General features: G+C 39.2%; 1 protein-coding gene across 4 annotated transcripts in view; it reads right to left on the reverse strand.

The window, feature by feature from the left end:
- kif13ba (kinesin family member 13Ba) overlaps nucleotides 1-17722 on the reverse strand; it is a 41383-nt gene extending 23661 nt beyond the window's left edge. The window contains exons 1-9 of one of the 4 annotated variants that reach the window (XM_067495048.1): nucleotides 17666-17701; nucleotides 16802-16957; nucleotides 16245-16581; nucleotides 11209-11302; nucleotides 3405-3417; nucleotides 2830-2890; nucleotides 2588-2680; nucleotides 1387-1567; nucleotides 21-108 (exon numbers count right to left, since the gene is read on the reverse strand). In XM_067495048.1, the coding sequence (XP_067351149.1) occupies nucleotides 21-108; nucleotides 1387-1567; nucleotides 2588-2680; nucleotides 2830-2890; nucleotides 3405-3417; nucleotides 11209-11302; nucleotides 16245-16314 (600 nt within the window). In that variant the 5' untranslated portion in view covers nucleotides 16315-16581; nucleotides 16802-16957; nucleotides 17666-17701. Of the gene's footprint in view, nucleotides 1-20; nucleotides 109-1386; nucleotides 1568-2587; nucleotides 2681-2829; nucleotides 2891-3404; nucleotides 3418-11208; nucleotides 11303-16244; nucleotides 16582-16801; nucleotides 16958-17398; nucleotides 17632-17665 lie in introns of those variants that run through there. The other 3 variants (XM_067495052.1, XM_067495049.1, XM_067495050.1) reach the window with 3 other exon arrangements.
- Nucleotides 17723-20137: the final 2415 nt, after the last annotated feature.

Genomic DNA, 20137 nt, shown 5'->3' on the forward strand with positions numbered 1-20137 from the left:
TTTAGGACAAAGACTTTTACCTTGTAGCAGGCCACAGCTAGTCGAGACAGACCATCCACGTAGGGACCTAAAACTTTATGTTCTCTCACTCTCAGGGTTTGTCTGCCCCTGCAAAAAATAAAATAAAATAAAAACAAGTGTAAAACAAACTGTTGCTTAGTGTTTTTCTCTTGGTAAAACACTTTGCATCCTATGTATTAGCAGGCGTGTACTAGTTCAGAGAGCCTATGCTAGCATTTTGCTCTCTTTCCGTAATTTAAACTTGCTCCAGGTTTGAGAACTTCATAAACTGCTGCTCAACAGTAAAGCCCATATGGCTGTCAGATGGCCTCCTTCTCTTTGGCCCATTTGACTCAAGATAAAGGTCACAAAGTGAGTGAAGGTCAAAGGTTATGCTGTCTAGGGCAGTAGACACAGGCCTGCACTCCTGATTTACTGCTGACCTCCTGGACACAAACCTCTATCAGTGACTACAGGACAGAAGAATAATTCTTTTATCAACTGACCACAGCAGCTGCTGCAATCGTAGTCAATGCTTGACTTTCTTCATTCTACCACCATACTAGCATTTACATAAAATGCAGGTTTACACAGAAACATAACATTACAGCTGTGTGATGTGACAATATATATTGTTTGACAAAAGAAAATGGTCTGTTGTTCATGTTATGCCCTATCATTTATTTAGTTGTGTCGCAAATTGCAGTCTTTTGGCAGCTTTCTTCCACATGACACAGATGCAGGCAGTGTAGAAACACAAACAGAGGAGCGTGAAGGTGACTGCACCCAAGTAGTTTGTTTTGAAGGTATTCATTTACTTACTTGTCAGGCAAATAAAGCAGGGTTGGCAGCAACATCCATTCTGATCAAAAAATTGCAGTGCAAACAGATGTTATGCTGATCTATAAAAATGGAGCTCAAGGTTTTATGTGTGTATTACTAGGTGCCAGTTAGCTAGCAACATACAGATATAATGGTCTATTAGTTGCATGACAAATGCTTTACCAATATTCAAGTGCTCTTAAAAACTTTAAAGAATTTTAACCAGATTTTGCAAATCCTTCTCATCAACTGGAGAAAAAAAGGGGGCAGAGCTACCCCTGTGCTGAGAACAGACCAACGTCACTGCCACCTATAGAGGAACCCATTAAACAGTATTAAATGTTTGCCTCACCATGCGTTAAGTTAACTGAATATACATAATAAAGCTTGATAATGATATATATTGTTATTGGGATATGACATTTTTGTCATTGCATAACCGTTCACCATTTTTTATATATAATACATAAATAAATAAAAGTATTAGCTTTGAAGTTATAGGATTTATCAAAGCCGCCGTATCATCATTGAATTCATGAAATCTGCAGTAGGAGGAGGTCGTACCCTTTGGGGTCAAGGAGATCCCGGACTTTTTCATTGTAGATCTCCATGTAAGACACCTCAACAGTAAAGCTCTCCTCCTCCCGCTGTTCCTTCTGGGTGCGTTCAAACAAAGCACTGCACAGGCGTGGAATCAGACCTGGCTGGTCCCCTGAACCCATCATTGTGTAAGACTTTCCTGAACCTAAACACATGCACAGAAACACAACACAAGGATTCTGTTAACGAGAGCAGGGTTATTATAATCAAAAGTGAAAATGTCATCTTTGTGTCAGCTAATGAAAAAGTTTTTAGTAATTAAGAGAGGTTAAGTAATAATGATTATTGTTGCTGATTATTTATTGGCAGGTCATTCCTGTTGCCAGCTTACTTTCCTTTTTGAGAGCAAGACAAGTTTGTTTCTTATTTTGTTCAGAACAGAATTAGGTAGACTGGTTTTCATTGCTATATGAATATTTTATTGTCTGTGGCAAAATTGCTATTTATATTCATTTGGCTTAAGGTAAACTCTGCGCCTAAGCCGTTCTATGGTAGCGCAAACCCTGGACTTTAGTGTTCAACCGATGTGGATGTATTAGATTATGAAAGATATTTGTGCCACTCCCTTTGAATCATAAACTATTAAAAATAATGTCATGACCTAATCCTTCTGTATTGGACTTCATTGATCAATTCTAACTTGGCTCCTGAATATTTGCAATGCCGAGATTATATGTGAACTACAGTAAGATTAAATTGTAAATTATGCTTTTTACATTCTGTCAAAACAGCACATGACTTTCTGACCGAACAGAAACTTTCAGTAACTGGTACAGATATTTATTGTACAACTTTTGCGAAGCACTACTTAGGTATCTTTGCTTTAACCAAAAGGGTGCAGGCCCACAAAAACTATTTAAATTTTTTGAGCTGTTCCTAAGCAGCCTGTCACAATGCATACGAAATAACACTCCTTTTATTCATTTATACAAAAACCTTATCTGCACCTTTTTATAAAAGGAACATATTTTATCATTTTTATTTACTGTGCCCAACATATGTAGTTATGCAAAATGTTCATTGATTTGTTCTTTGACATAGTAATCAATGAATCAGCACCTCTATAAAACAAACAGGACTATTGTCCTGTAATAAATAAACTGACAACGGTGTATATTTACATCCTGTTGATGACAGAATTGTGAGGCTCATCATCATAATTTACCAGTTTGTCCATAGGCAAAGATACAGGCATTGTAGCCCAGGAAGGCATTGTGGAGAAGACTTTCCCCAAGGCACTGGAACACTACCTCCTGACCTGGAGAGCGACACATATAAACACAGGCGCAGACCATATCAATTATTGGATAGGGTATATTTAGTCACTCAATTTAATGTGTGGAATGACTTTTATGGCAAAGTAGTTTTTAACTCAATGTCAAGTGGATCTGTATTTTAAAAACCAACCTGCAAATTTCTCCTTATCCGTCTCGTCCATGGACCAAAAACAGTAATCATAGGCAAAAACCTGAGCAGCACATGGAGAGATACGCAGTGTGAGACAAAAAGTAAAATGACATATATATCTAATTGGAATGTTTAATAAAAATCAACATTTTAGTGTGAAAAACAGAGACCACCAATTGTTCATTATTGTAAACAACAATTACTGAAAAATGTTATCTAGATATTGAGCATCTTGAAAGTGCATAACACTTGATTAAACTTTGAAAAATAAAATAAGACATTAAAAAAAAAGCTGATGCTTTAAAATAACTCAACATATTGTACTGTCAGCATAGTGTCATGTGGTTTTTGGTGGCCAGACAGCCAAAACTGCCCCAGCAACAAGTACAAGGTTGATAGACTCTTTTGAAAAAGAGTCCAATCCTATCAGCACTACTTTAACAGATACACACAGTTCCCAAACTGAGTAGAATATACAGCGGCTTCTTTTTTTTAACCGCAGAGATGACTCATAATCATGGAATTAGCTCAGTGGATAATATGTCTGTGTGTTTGCATGTGTGTGAGTGCTTTACCTTGGACTGACTCCTGATGAGGTTGGGAGGGTCAAAGTCCACAGGAGCATGTGGAAAGACAAATGTCAGTTGTGCACATGTTAGAGATGATACAGATACAGTTAACAGTCCACTCTGAATGTTGGCTTATGCGGACTAAGAATAGAAATCATTTATGTAGACATCTCTCTGACAGCTCTTTGTTTACTGATCTCATGTGTCTCACTAGAAAACAGAAATAAAAGTAGGAATAAAAACAACAGCATGAGAAAGAGACAGTGGTAAACAAACAGAGACAGAGCTACTGGCCTCACGATTTCCTGGTGGTACACATTTAACTCAATATCAACCTTGTGTGTGTGTATGTGTAGCTTTTTTTGTTTTGTTTGTTTTTCACATATCAAAACCAGCTTCTAAGTGGACTTAGGATGTCGGGGTGGGCACTGCATTCACTGAGGGCTTGGGGAGACAAAAGAATCTCTGGGTCTTGGTGAACTGTTGAGGGAATGTCTGTGTGTAGGCATGTGTGTGTGTGTTTCGGCATGTGTGTGTGGGTGTAAGATGGGGGGGTGACTCGGTGATAGAGGAGGTTGGTATTTAAGTTGGCAGAGGATAGAGATACAGTGTGTGGTGGAATCAGATGGTGGTGCAGAGGGCTGAATAGATTAATCTCAGACAGAAATTAAGAAAGCTGTGGGGGGAAAAAATTTGAAGATGAAGAAACAACAGGGCCAATCGACTATAATCCACATATGAATGCCAAACAATGAGGAGTGATCCATAGTGATTATGCATCAAGTGTGATCTGTTACACTACTATGCCTGATGGTTCCAAAAAAATAAAAAATAGACCGTGATGTCATCACTGCAGCACTGGTTCCACCCACAGTGCAAGGACAGCTGCCAGTCAGAGAGCTGAATCAAGTCAAACTGTGAGGCCATAGGTTAGACACTACTACTAGTGGCTTACACACCCAACCAAACATATAATTACTTCTATACTTCTGACTTATTGTTATATTAATTTAATATCTCTGTAATGCTGAGCATTACTGCCAAGTGGCTGACCCTGATAGCATATATATAACCTTTATGCTATATCATACAGTAAAATACATGCATGTACATTCTAATATCGACAACTTAACAAGCCCTTGTAATGAGGAAAGCACATGAACCCACAAACACACACACCTGTTTTGTTTTACCTATGCACATTCTTTAAAAACTGCTAAAGCTGCAGCTCTTGCACAAATCATCTAGCATGCAGTCCAATTTGTAACACTTCATATTTCACAGACGTTCCACTGTTGACGTGCTGCACTCAGAGAGCAAATACATGCAGAGTAAAGCCTATCTGCAGCCTAATTGATCCCAGTAGCTCTTCAAACGAGCACACAGTTAGGGCCTCTTCTACACAACACTGACTTTATTCATATTATTCCTTTCAGCAGTCACTGAGGGTATTCTAAGTGTACCAGAGTATAATCATGTCGACAGTGCATTCACACATACAGATACAAAGTATTTGGCAGGAGCTGGGTTCTGGTGAATTGGACATTCTGGGGAGGAGTTGTGCTGAGCATGTAATTTACTCACTCTGCTCTGCCTGGATAGTTGTTTTCTGACCCATCTGCCTCTGCCAGACGTACTATCAATGTCAACAATTTGTTTGCAAGTTGTTCCTTTTCTGCGCACAGTGGCAAAGCTGGCTTTTCATTTAGTGCATTTGCATGGACTTAAGTAACCAGGTTACAGTCTGCTTACTAAGGAAAGCTGATTTCTGAAGTGTCATGAAAGCCAGTTTTCGAAATTCGGGTAAACGATTAACAAAACCCAGTTTTCCCAGTTAGATTTTCGTCAGAGAACGCAGATTTCTTTGCCACCTATAGGCACAACCAGATTTCTAAACGGCTTTCTCCAACTGTTCATGTGCTTAACAAAAGGCTGCAGATAGGAACGTGCAGCTGATTGAAAGGAGAGATCATTAATGGGGCAATACTGCCTCATTTTTAAAACCAACAGCTGTCACTCTCCTGTTACACGAACACACACACACACAAAGAGAAAAGTCAGAAAGCAACATATTAAGTCGGAGCTTGAGGAGAAGGTAGATTACTCTTCTGCTGTACGTCTATGGAGATTTACAGTAATCAGGTTTCTTAAGAACAGCATTCTTTACAAAAATAGCTAATTTGAGTTCAATATGTCAAACTACATTCCCTTATTTAACAAGTATCTATAGGCTCTGTTTATTTGAATCTAAGTGAATACCTGATTTTCAGATATTTTTGTTTCTCTAAGGGCTCCTTCGGGGTTTAAGGGCATACATGCCTACTATCTCCTCACAGTCATCTCTCCAAACGCTACAGTAGCGCATAAATTAGTGTGACAGGTTTTGACATACGTAGTGATGACAGCTGTCATTGCTGCTTCAAAGCCTGCAGGCAAGAAGACTCGGGTGTCTTGCGCTGAAGCACCCATTAACGAAGCTAGGGGCCCCCTCTCCAATCAGAGATGAGAATAAAATGGTCAGGAGAGAAATGAACCCGCCTCCATCGGTCCTCAAACACTTCTATTCGTCCCTGCTCTCTACAGCCTGTAAACTCTGCACTGATCACAGTCATTTAAAAAATAACTTAATGCATGGTTGCTTCCCCCCCCCCTCCTCTCGCTTTCTCTACTGTTCTTGTATTCTATTTCCCCCCCACTCTTTGGGACTGTACCATCCACGGCTGTGTAGGGAGTAATAAAGAATGTAAGATAGAAAGGAGGCTGAAGGTAGCCATGGGGTTAGGAAGGGAAGAGTGTGGAATGTAAAGCAGGAGCAAAACAGCATGAGTGTTACACAGTAGCAATATTAGATATTGCCAAAAATATTATCCTGTTTTATTCCTTATTGATCCGTCTCAATAATCCTCAATACTGTATGTATAATGGTGAGTACTCCTGAATATGGATGTCCTGATCAAGGTTTTTGGCCCTGATCTCAACCTGAGTCCTCATAGTACATTATCTTCCTGCAATCCGTGGTTGTGACCCCCCACTTTTATTTCCGTACAGTAAAGGTTTATTAAAGTGACACTGAAATAACAAGGCCATCCTACCTAACCTGTCACAGTATTTCCCAAGAGATTCCCAAGCTACTTCAGTCCAATACTAAAAAACTGCCCGCTGATTTTAATGTCAAGGATGCCACATTACACCACCCAATCTGAGGCTGGTTTTAATCACAGTGCCTGAGAAAATTTGCTCAGGCAGTATCTTGCATATTTTTCTGCTAGCATTTATATCCTATTGTAAATATTACAAAAGTTATCACCTTAAGACTGATGTGTGTTGTGTAAGTGTTCTATGAATGCATGCCAAGAATTAAAACTATCAAATTTACGAAAGTCTGCAAGCCTTAATACAGAGAAAAGTACAACTTTCTAATACATTGTCATTATGTAATCCAGCATTACTGAGTAATACTGAGCCTTCTATTTCAATTCTATTTTGACTTTTCTTTGCTGCTATGTGTCAGTCAGTAAGCCATCAAGGTTCTTTCAACCCAACTACAGGTATAACATACTTCCATAAACTGGTCAACTTCGATTGGAAAGGCAAGCATATTTATACAAAATACCCACTGACAATTACACTTACCAAGCTCAAAATAATGGCTTTGAAAATGTAAAACAGACTAATCTACATGAATCATTTATTCATAATTTGTACAATCCTACACTGATAGCAAAAGGATTGTACAGGATCCATTTAAACCCATGTGTCTGGATCCATCACATAAACTTAAATAAGTTTATATGATGCACTTGATGGTCATGCTTTCTCAGGCTTGCTGTTTCATTGTTCAGAGAAATCTGACATAAGTTGACCTAGAAAAAGCATATAGTTTGTTAATGGTTAATAATTATTTCTTAGCAATCAGTTTACTAATTTATATGCAAGTGAGACATTTTCTAGCTCTGTCAACAGTTCAATGCTGGGCATTTAACGGTGGGCACAGATGGATTGTAAATTCACTTTGTGCTAAAGGATTTTTCACACAGGATTTAAATTAGTCACAATGATCTTAAGATCATAACTCTGGATGTTTAGATGAGAGCCATACACCACACAGTGATTTCCTGTTTAATTCAAATTTTATAATCTTGAACCATCTCAGAGTATAGTATCTGAAACTTGGATGCAATATTGCTGTCTGTGATGGACCAATAAATATGGTCGCAGTGGCCTCCTTACATATTAATGAGTTGGATAAGCCTTTTCCTCTGAAGCTACGAAGTGGCTCAAGAATGTAATTTATTGTTTCCGCTTTTCAGTCTGCAATTATTAATGCTTAGTTTAACTCTTTCCACAACCATGTTGATGTCTAGCCAGGATTCAAAATGATGCGTTTACACTGTAGCTCAGTACGTCTTTACTACAGTCTTGATAAACTCAATTTAAGACCACAGTGATGCATTTAACAAAAAGGGCCTTTAAACAAACAAACAAGCAAACAAACAAAAGACTACACAGAGACTTTCCATAATGTGAAAATAATCTTCCAAAGCGACTTTACATTCTTACACCCATGTCATACACACACAATCATTCCAGCATATGGGCCACACAGCCTCTTTTGTGTGTTTGTCTCGGAACCTGTTGGGTTTGCTTCCCTGACACCTGACAAGAGACAAATCTTTGTCAATGTGTGTCAACATCTAGTTACACCAAAGCAATGCAAACACCCTCAGATCATCATGCCAACTACCCTGTAGTGTGCAGTAGCTGCAGGGAGGTTAGCTGCCTGCTTCTCCAACCTTTTAGTTCAAACTCTGAAGTTTGGAACAACCTTTGAGGATCCAATGTGATTCAGGCAGGTGCACAAGCACACAAGAAACCTAATAAAATATATGAAAGATATAATGTAAGACTTTTAGTACCAGACAGCAAAAGTCAAAAAGCACAGAGCACTCAGACATCATAGCATTTTTAGTTTCTTTATTGGTCTCTATAAGAAGTGCTTAGAGAAAGTAAAATATTTAAACTTCATAAACAACATTATTGCCAGTACTGCCATGAGTCATTGAGGGTGGCAGTGAGGAATCTAAACCTGGCCAGCCCAGTGGATGCTGCCGGTGGAAAAAATGAATCAGACCCACAAGCGGAATACACGGAACTGAGGGGTACAAAAATTACTTTAAAGTATAGTTCTTTCCTATTATTGAAGGAGGATCCACCAACAAAAATACTCTGGGCATGTTTTGATCAGGTAAATTAGGGAATGCAACTGAAAAAGTAAAAACCCTACCTTCATGGAGTATGCTTGTGAAAAGGAAAATGCAGTTTCACTTGTGGATTGGAACTTGTGTTTTAATAGATCCCACATAAACAATCAAATGATTTAATATTAATCTGTGTCTTGAGGCAATGGTAAAAAAAGAATAATTACACAACAACATAGAATAGGGGCAGGATGCAGCTCCCTGCGGTTGGTAATTTAATAAATAAAGATTTTCTACTGCCTCTTCTGTAGTTTGTTTTAGTAAATAAACAATATTAGAAAAGACAAGATTTGGGTTCAGTCAGGAAGCTGCACCCTCACCTTTGTGTGTCATCTTTTACACATACTTTAGGTCTTCCCCATTCCAAACAAAGGGCATCCTGGTAACTCAGTTAGCTTAAGAAAAACAACATGCACCTGCGATATCCTAACATTATTGCACACTTCCTCTTTGCGCCCGCTCATCTTTTTTAACTAGTACGAACCAAGCAAAATGCTGAGTTGAAGATTAACCCCCAATGTAAACACTATGTGAATGAAAGCTGGACACAAACAAACAAAATGAAAAGAGCATCTGCAGGCTGAGGTCAACAGCCCATCCTTCTGCCGCTTCCTCACTCCTTTGTAACTGACAGACAGAGGGAGAAGCTACAGCTCCACTCTTGTTCAGTCCTCTATAAAAGTCAAGGGAAGAAGTTTATAGTCGACAGATGCTCAAGGAAAGAGAGATTGCCCCCTGCCAAAATCATCTCCTCACTCAAGTAAGGGGCTCCACAGTTACTAAGAACGACCCAGAGTTAACCTCCCCCAGTGTTGCCAAGGAAACGGAAGAGCTGACAAAAAGGGAGGAAGTCGGGTGGTGGGGAATTACGACTCGACGGAGTGAAGGAAGAGAGAAGTGGAGTGGGATCAATCTTTATAATGTGTAATTGTCTGTGTTTAGCTACTATCGGCTTTCTTACAGAAACAGGAACCTCTGACATGCACTCTCAGAGAAACACATGCTCCTAACCCTCTGCCTGAAGGCACCGTTATTCACTTGTTCTGATGTGGCAGTCTGCTGTCAGCCCTGTCAGTCACAAGTAGATTTTCCTTCAATATAGCTGGTTTCCTCCAAGATGGTGGTTAAGTAATCGAACATGACCTAATTCCTAAATTTAAACCATTAAATAATTGAATTTAACAAATAGCTATTCATACATACAGATATTCCATTGTTATACTGGGAACGATTTTTGCATTATTCCCTTACTCGGACACAGATCTGACAGCTCAGTCTCACACACACATTAGTAGGTCTATTCTTATTAGGACTTTTACTGATCTAATGCATTATCCAACCCCTTACTTTAACCATCCCATCTAAATGTCTAACCCCTACCTAAACCTAATACCAACCCTAAAACAAGCTCCTAAACAAGCTTTCAACTTCTTAGGACAGAAAAAAAATCTCCTCACATTGCATAAACTTACACACAAACACAAACACAGATATACACACACAAAAAGGATGAAAACACAATAAAGGCCTAGAAAGAGAAATGATTTGAGGTGAAATCCACCTGTGTCTGGGAGGTCCAACAGCTGGTGAGTTAGACTTCTGCCATAAGCTACATCATGACAACAACGGAACATTTCAAACTTATCGGAGACAAGCTTTTTCAAAGTAGTATTAGGGAAAGGATTAAAAAAAAAATTCTGTGTGAGAACAGCGGAAATAGGCATGTGACAGCTCATCAAATGCTGTAGAGGTCCATTACTTAAGCTTGAATTAAACTTGTCTGTTGAATCAATGCAGAGGCTACACAAGTGGGCTACTCTATTGTGAGCATTTATACTTGTGTGTGCCATACTGCAACTACCCTGCCAAACCAGGGTGGGCTTTCTGTGCCACTGTGGTGAGGGATTTTTGTGTTCTATAAATAACAGTAACTAACACTGAGTGGATAACGGTGAGTTGGTGCTAACAGACGTTGAAAAGTTACTTTTACTGAAATTACTGCTATGCAGGAAGGAGACTAAGTGTTGAATGAGTTCGTCTGTATGACCACTGAACTGACTGAGGCAGAAGGACTAAGTGGACCAATAACAGATGTTGCAGTCCACCTCACTGTGACATGTTAAAATTTTGTGAAGGAACATAACAGACTACAGTGTAGGGGTATGTGTAGGGTCAGTGGGTACACAAACCTGTGTGAGACATACTCTGTAGATACAGCGCAAAAGTATAAATCTAGCTTGAGAATGCACATATCTAGTGTAGTGTAGACTGAGGATTTTCAAAGTTTAAGGACAGTCTGATACTGTGCTCGCCCCACTTCAGGCAAAGGGCTTAAAAACTTGCTGAATTAACTATCAGTGCTTCCTGTTCACTATACAGCTCTATCACCTTATTAGTTCTACACTATATTGGTGATAATCACATCCTAGTAAGTTGAAGTTACACTGTCACAGTATATCTAAAAATGATGTGAGTTATAGGTGCTGAACTCTTTTATAATAAATATGTAAGAAAATAAATGCTTGTTGTGGATACAAAACACACAAGTGTACCTGGAGTCTGCTTTTCCCAGGTTAGTTCCTGCAGGATGAAGGATCGTCTGGTTCTTCAACATCTCCACAACACATTTAGTGTTTAACTCCTTTTCTGTGAATCAGACAACACATAATAGTTTTACAAATATCACAAATAACCAAAAATGCACTATTTGTACCCTTGCTTGTTTGTAAATGATTACATTAGTGTAAAACATGACTTTTTTTTTTTTAAGTAAAAACACCAAAGTGGATAACCATCACCTAAGCTGCTACAGGAATCTTTTCCAAACACCCATCCCATGATTTGAATAAAACATCTACAAGACACATTTACCAGTCCCAGTGATACTAAAAATAAAAAAATAAAAAAAAGTTAGAATGTTCAGTGTCTTATGAAACATATTATTTTACTGATACTGTTAGTTTCCAGTCAGAGCAGACTGGAAAACAGAGATTCTGTAAAATGACCTTTTCCCTTAGATTGGCACCAATCAATGCACCAGTTCTTACAGGCTCTGTCTTTCTCTCACCATGCAGACACACACACACACACACACACACACACACACACACACACACACACACACACACACTTAAAGACCTCCCATTACTGACCCTGTCCTGTGTGTCATGATATAGCACCTGTTCTTCAAAACACCAGCTGACCATTTCCAACCCGGCAGTTATTAAAGCCAACTAATTTATCATTGTTTAAGTTGTCAACTACAAGTCCACTGTCCCAAAAAAAAGAGTCCCTTTCTTACAAAAAGAGTGTTACAATATTGCAAAAAGTCCAAGAGTAACTACCTGAGTGCTTTTAAACTAAATAAATAGACATCTTACAAAGTCTCTAAGTATGAAGTATGTTAAATATTTGTTTGTTTTGAGTGAATCTATTTTTGTTGTAAGCCACACTGAAAATTCATCAGGCTGGTAAGTTTCTTCATTAATCTGTGTTGCTAATAAGACTTAATGATGGTTCTACAAGCTGGGTGCTGCCAGCACATCCTGACAATCCAGTATCTGGCAGAAAGAAAACATTTAAGTATTTACTTGCCTAGGAGACTCATTCACCAATAGAATAGTAATAGTACCAGTATTTTACTAGAGGCTACTAGTAAATACTTGGCAATTTGGCAAATTGACAGTTGACATACAGATTACAAAATCTTTAATCAACGATAATGCCTAAGATAGCTGTCAATCATTTTCATCATTATGCAGACATGCAAGAGCATGCAAGGACGTTGAACTTAGCAAATGCAAAAGACATTCTGTGGTTTCAATTCCTGTCTGCCAAAAGGACTCTCTAAGGCAGTAATAAACATTTTTTAGTTATATCTATAGCTTCAGTGTAAGGTATGGCTACTCTGTGAATAACCAGTCTAATTGACTAACCACAATAAAGCAGGTTAGCAATGACTTCATGAGCTAACAATGTAATGCTTTAGATATTAAATATGAAAACTGTTGCCAGCCATTCTTAAACTTTCTGCTAGTGTTTCCACCTGCTGTGTAGGTGGTCAGCAATGTTTTTACAAGACCATATTGTTGGGAAAACAAGGCTGTGCTAATTGTGAACAGGTCTTGTTTTCCCCAAAACTCAATGCAAATCACTATTTTATCTGAACACAATGTCTAGCACAAAGAAATAACACATGAGCATTTATGTTTGTGACCCTTTCTAAGACAACATTTACATTAAGTCGGGTAAATCTTGTCTTTCATGCTGGTGTTGTATGAGATGTGTCTCTCCTAATGTTACATAAACCAACTTGCAAACGGGGCAGAAAGAAATCTAATAAGGTGTGGTACAAAACTTAAACCCAGTCCTTGTCCATAACTGCCAAAATATCTACAACTTTCTATAAATTTAAATTAGACTGTTTGTGTGCCATCTTAACTCTAGAAACACTTTGAATGTTTGTTAATTATAAGTTAAGGACAGACATATGTAGTAGATGCTACTAGTACCAAAATGCAGGATATCTGACTGATATATACTCAGAAACAACCTAATCTCCCTGGTGTGGATGCATATTCTTTCAGAAGAAAAAAAAGAGAATGTACCTTCGTTTAATAAAGATGAGGTCTGACAATGGTTATTGAAGTAGACCAGTGTGAAACTTGCTCTCTGACAATTTGCATGATGAGCATTCCTTTGGACACAAGAGGGAATCCAAACCCAAGCATAAAACTGCTTGGGTTGGGATTCCCTTTTGTGTCTAAAGGAATGATCTGAGGCTAACTGTGGCTATTTGAGGCTAGAGTGTCTGTTTAGACAGCGTCAACACTGCTGTTTCTGGTAGGAACACTAGAGCAGAACTATGAAATATATAGTGTGAAAGGACATCACCCTTTAATTCCTACAATATCATTGAGAGTAAAAAAAAAAAATCGGGACAAAAAGACAGCGAGGGTCAAAGAACAAAATAAATTTAAACAGGGAACCTGAAACATACATTGAGGTGCTGAGTGAGAAAACTTTTTGTTCTGGCATTTCTTTCATTACTGCCTACATTTACCCATGTGCCAATAGTGCTGCAGCTGTATGTCCTGCAGAGGGGAAAATGTGATGCCGTGTTGTATGGAGACTAAATGTATCCATTGTTATCTGCCTATCCCTGCTCCATGAACAGCTCCCACTTTCCAGTGGCCTTCTCTCCAGCCCTCCCTGGGATACCGGTGCTGAGGTTTGGCACAACTGCCCTCACATGAGCCAGGAAGCCAATTGGCTGTGGTTTTGCTGTTGCTACGCATGGTGTTGCTCTGTTCTTCGAAGGACACAACCATGGGAACATGGAGCATTACGCAACGTTAGCAAATATTCATTCAGACTGACTCCCTTCCTGCCTTTGTCTCTGCAGCTTTGCAGCTCCGCCACCTCTCCTCCTCAACCTGGACTACACAGGGACAGTGGCCTCAAGGTTAAAGAAGACTACTTATTATTTCACCATCACAGGTCTGAATCACTGCACCCTCTGGGGAAATGGGAAAGAGGAAAGTGAATGAATACCCCTCATCCCTGCCTCAACTACAGCTACTGTGTCCTCAGGCAGCTGTCTGACAGCAGGAGACAGAGGAATGGCTGTGTCTGAAGTTAGCAGCTCCAAGGTGTGAGTATGTCACGGTTTGAATACCAAAAGATGTGAAGGTGGAAAAGCACATGCAGTTAAATGTTTCTCTAAGAGCTGACAAGATCTGATTTTTGATGACCTCTTCTAAACCAGCATGTAAAGGAAGTGTTATTTGTCAATGCTGATACTACTTTTGACTTAAAAGTTACATCAACAGAGGACCTATTCAGACAGGGAAACCAGTTGAAAGACACTAGTGGAAACGTGGCAATGCTGGTTCCAAATGCTTTCCGACTGCCTTCAGCAAGCCAGCAATTTGCCTACTTGTTCTCTTTGACAAAAATCACAAAAATAGCTACCAACCCTAAAAACAGGTTAAATTATTTGTTGGTGGAATATTAACTTTAATTACAGACTATTAACTAACACACTGAGGTACCTGGCTATCTTTATGACGTAACCAAATACACCGCAAGAAATAATTTAAAGTGCAAGGATATTGTAATTAACTAATAATTTAACAATGTAGAAAAAGCAAGTTAAAACTTGGAAGTTGCTGTTTGGTTTAAATATAAATTACCATGACAATCTACAAACAGAAGCACTGTGGAAAGAATTTTAATAACACTATAAATATGGTTATTTTGAAAAAAGAAAAATCATGGTTTCTGGTAAAGCAAATGCGGCCGAAAGTTTGCCATTACAAATACTTGTCTGGTGAAAGAGCAAACTGACAGGGAAAAGGTAGAGAAGGACTTAGAGATTCATAGAAACTGTGGCCAGAGAAATGTATTTACAGTAAACCTCTCTATGAATCCAAATGCACCTGATTTGATAGGGGATTTCACCACAGTTAAGCTGTAGCTTCTACTTCTCAGTTTCATCATCTACATAACAATGCTAATACTGAAAAATGCCTACCATTAACTAACTAATACTTTATACATCAAAAAAACAAAATAAAGCTAATCATTAAAATGTCAATCTGTCTGCAGAGTTTATCCATATTAGAGTTTATTGATGGTAAATCTCTCCATATGGGAACAGTTCCACGGCTTTGGTCTTGTGACTGACTTTTGCAGCCCAGAAAGCAGAGAAAGAAAGAAAGACACACGTGATCCATTCTGCCAGTTGCTGGTCAGCCACTCAGGAGCTCTCCTCCTCCTCTTTTCATGGAGCACATGATGTCCCACAGCAACAACACAACTTACTAATTGACCAGGTAATATCATTGAGGACTTCCTGCATGTGGCATTGAAAATGTATAATATAATTAACATTTTATTGGGCCTTTGTTACCCCGACTTTTCTAAAACTAGACATAGGGAGTTGAGTAGACATGTAAGTACTACCCAACTTTCTAGCAAATGATAGCCCTTTGGACTTCATTAAATCACAGAGTTATCCTATCAACTGATTAATCCCTCCACCACCACCACCACAGTCAAGAAGCTACTGGCATCTGTATTAGCCAGTCAAAACACAAAGAGTCCTGGCTTTCTAGAGAGCAGCTCTCACACAGCAGCTCATCTTTAAATCTAGCTTGATGGCAGGCGGCCATGAGGGAAGCCTTATAGCAGCACTGTACAGGCATTTGCCATCCAGAAGACAGCATTTTTTATCTGGAGGAGCTCATTTCACTAATGGATGGTGATCTCTGACTGCCATCCAACTGCTAGGAAATTAATCAGGCAGTACTTAAGTCACTCCAGTGTTTTATGGATAATGTTGTTGTTCTATGTAGTTTTTTTACATAAAGGTATCTCAGTGATACATTATAATGCTTTATTTTAGTGTATACACTGCAACCAGACACTGGGTCTATACATAATCCAGTTTAAGTGCATCTGTCATGATGAGTGCATGATAGTCTGAATTCAGACTATGTAGATAGGAAATTGTCATATATAGAATTACAGTTTGAGTGAATATATCATTAACAATCCAAATCCGACAAGACAGAAGCCCCCTCACCTCTCCTGTTCATGGGCCGTACACGAACAGCCACCTTGACGTTGGAGTCGTCCAGGCTGGGCTCCCCCATACTGTCTCCTTAACTCAGGAAGGGGATGTAGCGCTGATCCAAAATAAACCAGCTCTTCAGCTAAACAATCATCCAAAAGCGTGAAAACGTTACGCTAGCCGGACTGTCGGCCAGCTAGCTTTGCTCAGCTTTGCTCCATAGACCAGGCATGTCCGCAGAAAAACAAAAAGCCTAATCAAAATCCTTCAGAAAGCCTGACGCTGCTCCTTATCGTCTCCTTCTTCTGTTCATATTCCTTGCTAATTTACATCCATGGAGCTGTGGAGGCTGAAATGGAGAGAAGAAATGCAAATCAAGAAGGATATTACAACAGCTGCTGGATGTGGCTGAGCAAACATATGTCATCTCCAAGGCAAAAAAGGCTAGCCAGCTAATTTGCCTGGCAAAATGAACGGGAAGAGCGGCAGGAAAGAGAAATGTTTTGGCTATTCCCCACCATTTCACTACATAACATCAGTGGACACTGCCCAGCCTTCGAGCTACATACCTTGGAGGACTCATCCCAGGGGGATGTGGGAAACCACGTACAATCAATAGAGATCACCAGAGAACCGCCTGGCGATGATCTACAGCTTCCAAACGGAGCCCACTGAGTCGAGTTACAGGCAGTGAGCGTTAGCACCCTTCCGCCTGAGCCTGTGCCCTTCAAAGTAAAGGAGTCTCCGTTACATTTCCATGTGTCAAACAGAACTTTAGGTCCGTCTAGAATAGAAAGCGAATTTCCTAGCGAATAAAAATACAGATATATCGGAGTAGTGTCTGGGCAGCTTACGGCCTTTATTCTAGCAAACCACTGTCAAACGCTGCCCAATAGTGGTTCATTAACGGTAAAGGACTAATTCTAGTTAACGTCGCACAGCTTTCACAGCCCCGTCTCTTTTAAACGAATAAAAAGCCTGGGAGTGGAGTTCAGAGAGTCATCATCACCTAACGTTAACGTAACCATAACTTCTTCTCCCGCCGCTCTCTTAGCTATGTTAGCGTTAACTGCTGATCCATTTTCAGCAGTGATACGCGTTTACACTAACAAATTAAGCGTAATTATGTTGAAGTTATTCGTCGAACATGTTAAGTCTCCTCTTACATTTGCGGTTGAAGGTTTAACGCCATTTAATCGGCTTTCACTGTGCGGTTCCCACCCGTTTCCACAGGGGGGTCATCATTAGTTTCACCAGCCCCGCCGGGAGCCTTTACCGTCAAATTAGCACGTTAAAAGTACAGCTCGAGCTCACTTAGTCAGAGGACCACTTTTTGATTTCACACGCTACGCAGTCCACACGAATACCAATGAATACTAATTCAGTCTTAGCAACACTTTTCTATAAAACATGTGATGAAAGTTACTTGTTACCAGAAGAGTTGAAGACCCCAGACAGTCACGCGACACTTCCGGTGTCCACTGTCAAACGTTACGCCATAAAGTAAACACTTCCTATCATCATTTTCAAAATAAAGCGCAACTGGTATAATAACTGTGTACAATAAAACACATTGATGGGACAGTTGCGACAGATGCTAAACAAAAACAGCACTGAATTAAAAGTTAATTAAACGGCTACTTCTTTGAGTATTACGATGTCCTAATGTCAAACATCATATTATGATAGCTGTCCAACAGTCCAAAAGATACAAAGCTTTCTCAACTTTGGTAGAATTTTGGAGAACACATAATAGTATGCAGTGCTGTTTGTGCTTTTACTTTTGTGAGGAGTTAGGGTCACTTTCAATATGAATTTAATGTTTATATCAATAACAATGCCTCTTACTTTCTGATAACTGATAACATAGAGACAGAATAACTGCTGTTAGAATTTAAAATAAATTAAAAAACATATTACCTATTGAAAAACAAGTATCAGACATACAAACTCATCATTTAGTGAAACAAAACTTTACTGTTTATTTCCACTATTGTGGAGCTGTTAGTTTTTGGTGCTGTGGGCTTGAAAGACTCTGGGGTTTTCCTACACCCTCTGATCACTGAAGTCAAATCAGGAGACAGTAAGTAAGGATGTACATCATGCACTGAGCTCCTTTCCTCCTCTTGTCCCTCTCTCCTCTCCTCTCATGGTAGCCCACCCTGAGCCTGGTTCTGCTGGAGGTTTCTCCCATTAAAGGGAGTTTTTCCTCTCTACTGTTGCCTAGGATTTGCTCAAGGGGGAATTGCTGGGTTTTCCCTATACATCTTGACATTTATGAGTTTATTCTGTAATGTGCCTTGAGATGACTTTGTTGTGAATTGGCGCTATATAAATAAAGTTAAATTTAATTGAATACCCTACAGAAAATAAAGTGATTCCTAATACAAAGTTGCTATACTTTATTATAGTTCCATAATGACAAATGTTAGGCAGGGGCGGCTATAGCTCAGTTGGTAAAGGCAGTCGTCACAGGGTCAGTGGTTTGATCCCCAGCCCTGCGTATATTTCGAAGTGTCTCTGGGCAAAACACTGAACCCCTAACAGCCCATTCCCATCCCCAGCTGTGCAGTGCCGGTCCAAGCCTGGTAGAAATTGGGGAGGGTTGCGTCAGGAAGCGCATCCGGCATAAAAACTGTGCCAAATCAACATGAGGACAATGATTCGATCCAACGATCAATGAACTCACGGATAAGCCGAAAGTACTATATATATATATATATATATAATATCATAGAGCATTATTGTGGTAGAATGGTTTCATGTTTTGCATTTGTTTCTAAGAATCTGGATGCAGGAGCGCACAATTATTTAACTCTGTGGCTGGGTGTCATAGCTGGAAAGAGTGAAAGGTCACTTAAACTTCACCTGTCCCAGTTGATCTTCGAATGTAAGCAAATGTGTGGCCATAAAGCCGGATAATTGATTATACTTGGTTTAGGAGATAAGTAAAAGGATGATGATTGTGGAATGTATCAATTAGTGTTACAACTTGGATTGTTGAACACACTTCGGGATTTAAACCCTCCTGAGAAGCACTGAACCATAATAAAATTTAAAATATAATGAAGACTGGAGCTCGATTTTAAATACGCACACAAGTGACAGTTATAACTCACCCACTTCTATATATTTCAGTCAGCTTCAACACTCTGAAAATGTCTTTTTACTCATCACTTTTCCAAAGCAAATAGGAGCCCCAGTCTAAATGCTTCTCATACTGAAAGCTAAGTTTGCCTATGACAGAGAAACTGTGTTTAGTTGCATTATAATAGATGTTCTAAAAGCAGTCCCGCTGTAGCTGAGAAATAAGTAGTGCAACAGTGATACCACTAGAGAGCACTCTGCTGCAACATGTACAGAGCCGTGAAGCAGTAGATACCGTGACAAATGGCTGGCAATGTCCTAGTTGGAAAACAAGCAGAGCTGGTGTCCTTGAGGAATGGAATTGAGAACCCTTCAAGTACTATACATATGGAAAGAACTAAATTGTAAACTATATATTATATTAGAAACCATGTAGTAAAAATCTAAACAAACCAAGTCGGCAAATCAAAGGTTTTCTGAAAACTGAATCATTTTTGTTTTTTCTTTCAGAAAAAAATTTACATTATTGTCCCTTGGGCTGTACCCTCTAGAAGGCCACCTTTGTACCCTTCACACTAGGTACTCATTTGTATCCTTGTAGTAACAGCTGTAATTATTATTCAGCACCTTGCTACTTGAGTGCAATTGTTTCATTGTTTTTCATTTAACAATGAAGTCAAGTCAATGATAATCGCATTATTGACTTGATAATTGTAATAGCAGCTTCTCATATACACTTTAGACCATCTCCTGAAATTGCACCTTAACTGAATAAATGATAACTGCTCGGGAACATATATTTACATTTTTGGCCCTCA

The sequence above is a fragment of the Channa argus genome, chromosome 2 (genome assembly GCF_033026475.1).
Source record: "Channa argus isolate prfri chromosome 2, Channa argus male v1.0, whole genome shotgun sequence".
Lineage (NCBI taxonomy): Eukaryota > Metazoa > Chordata > Actinopteri > Anabantiformes > Channidae > Channa > Channa argus.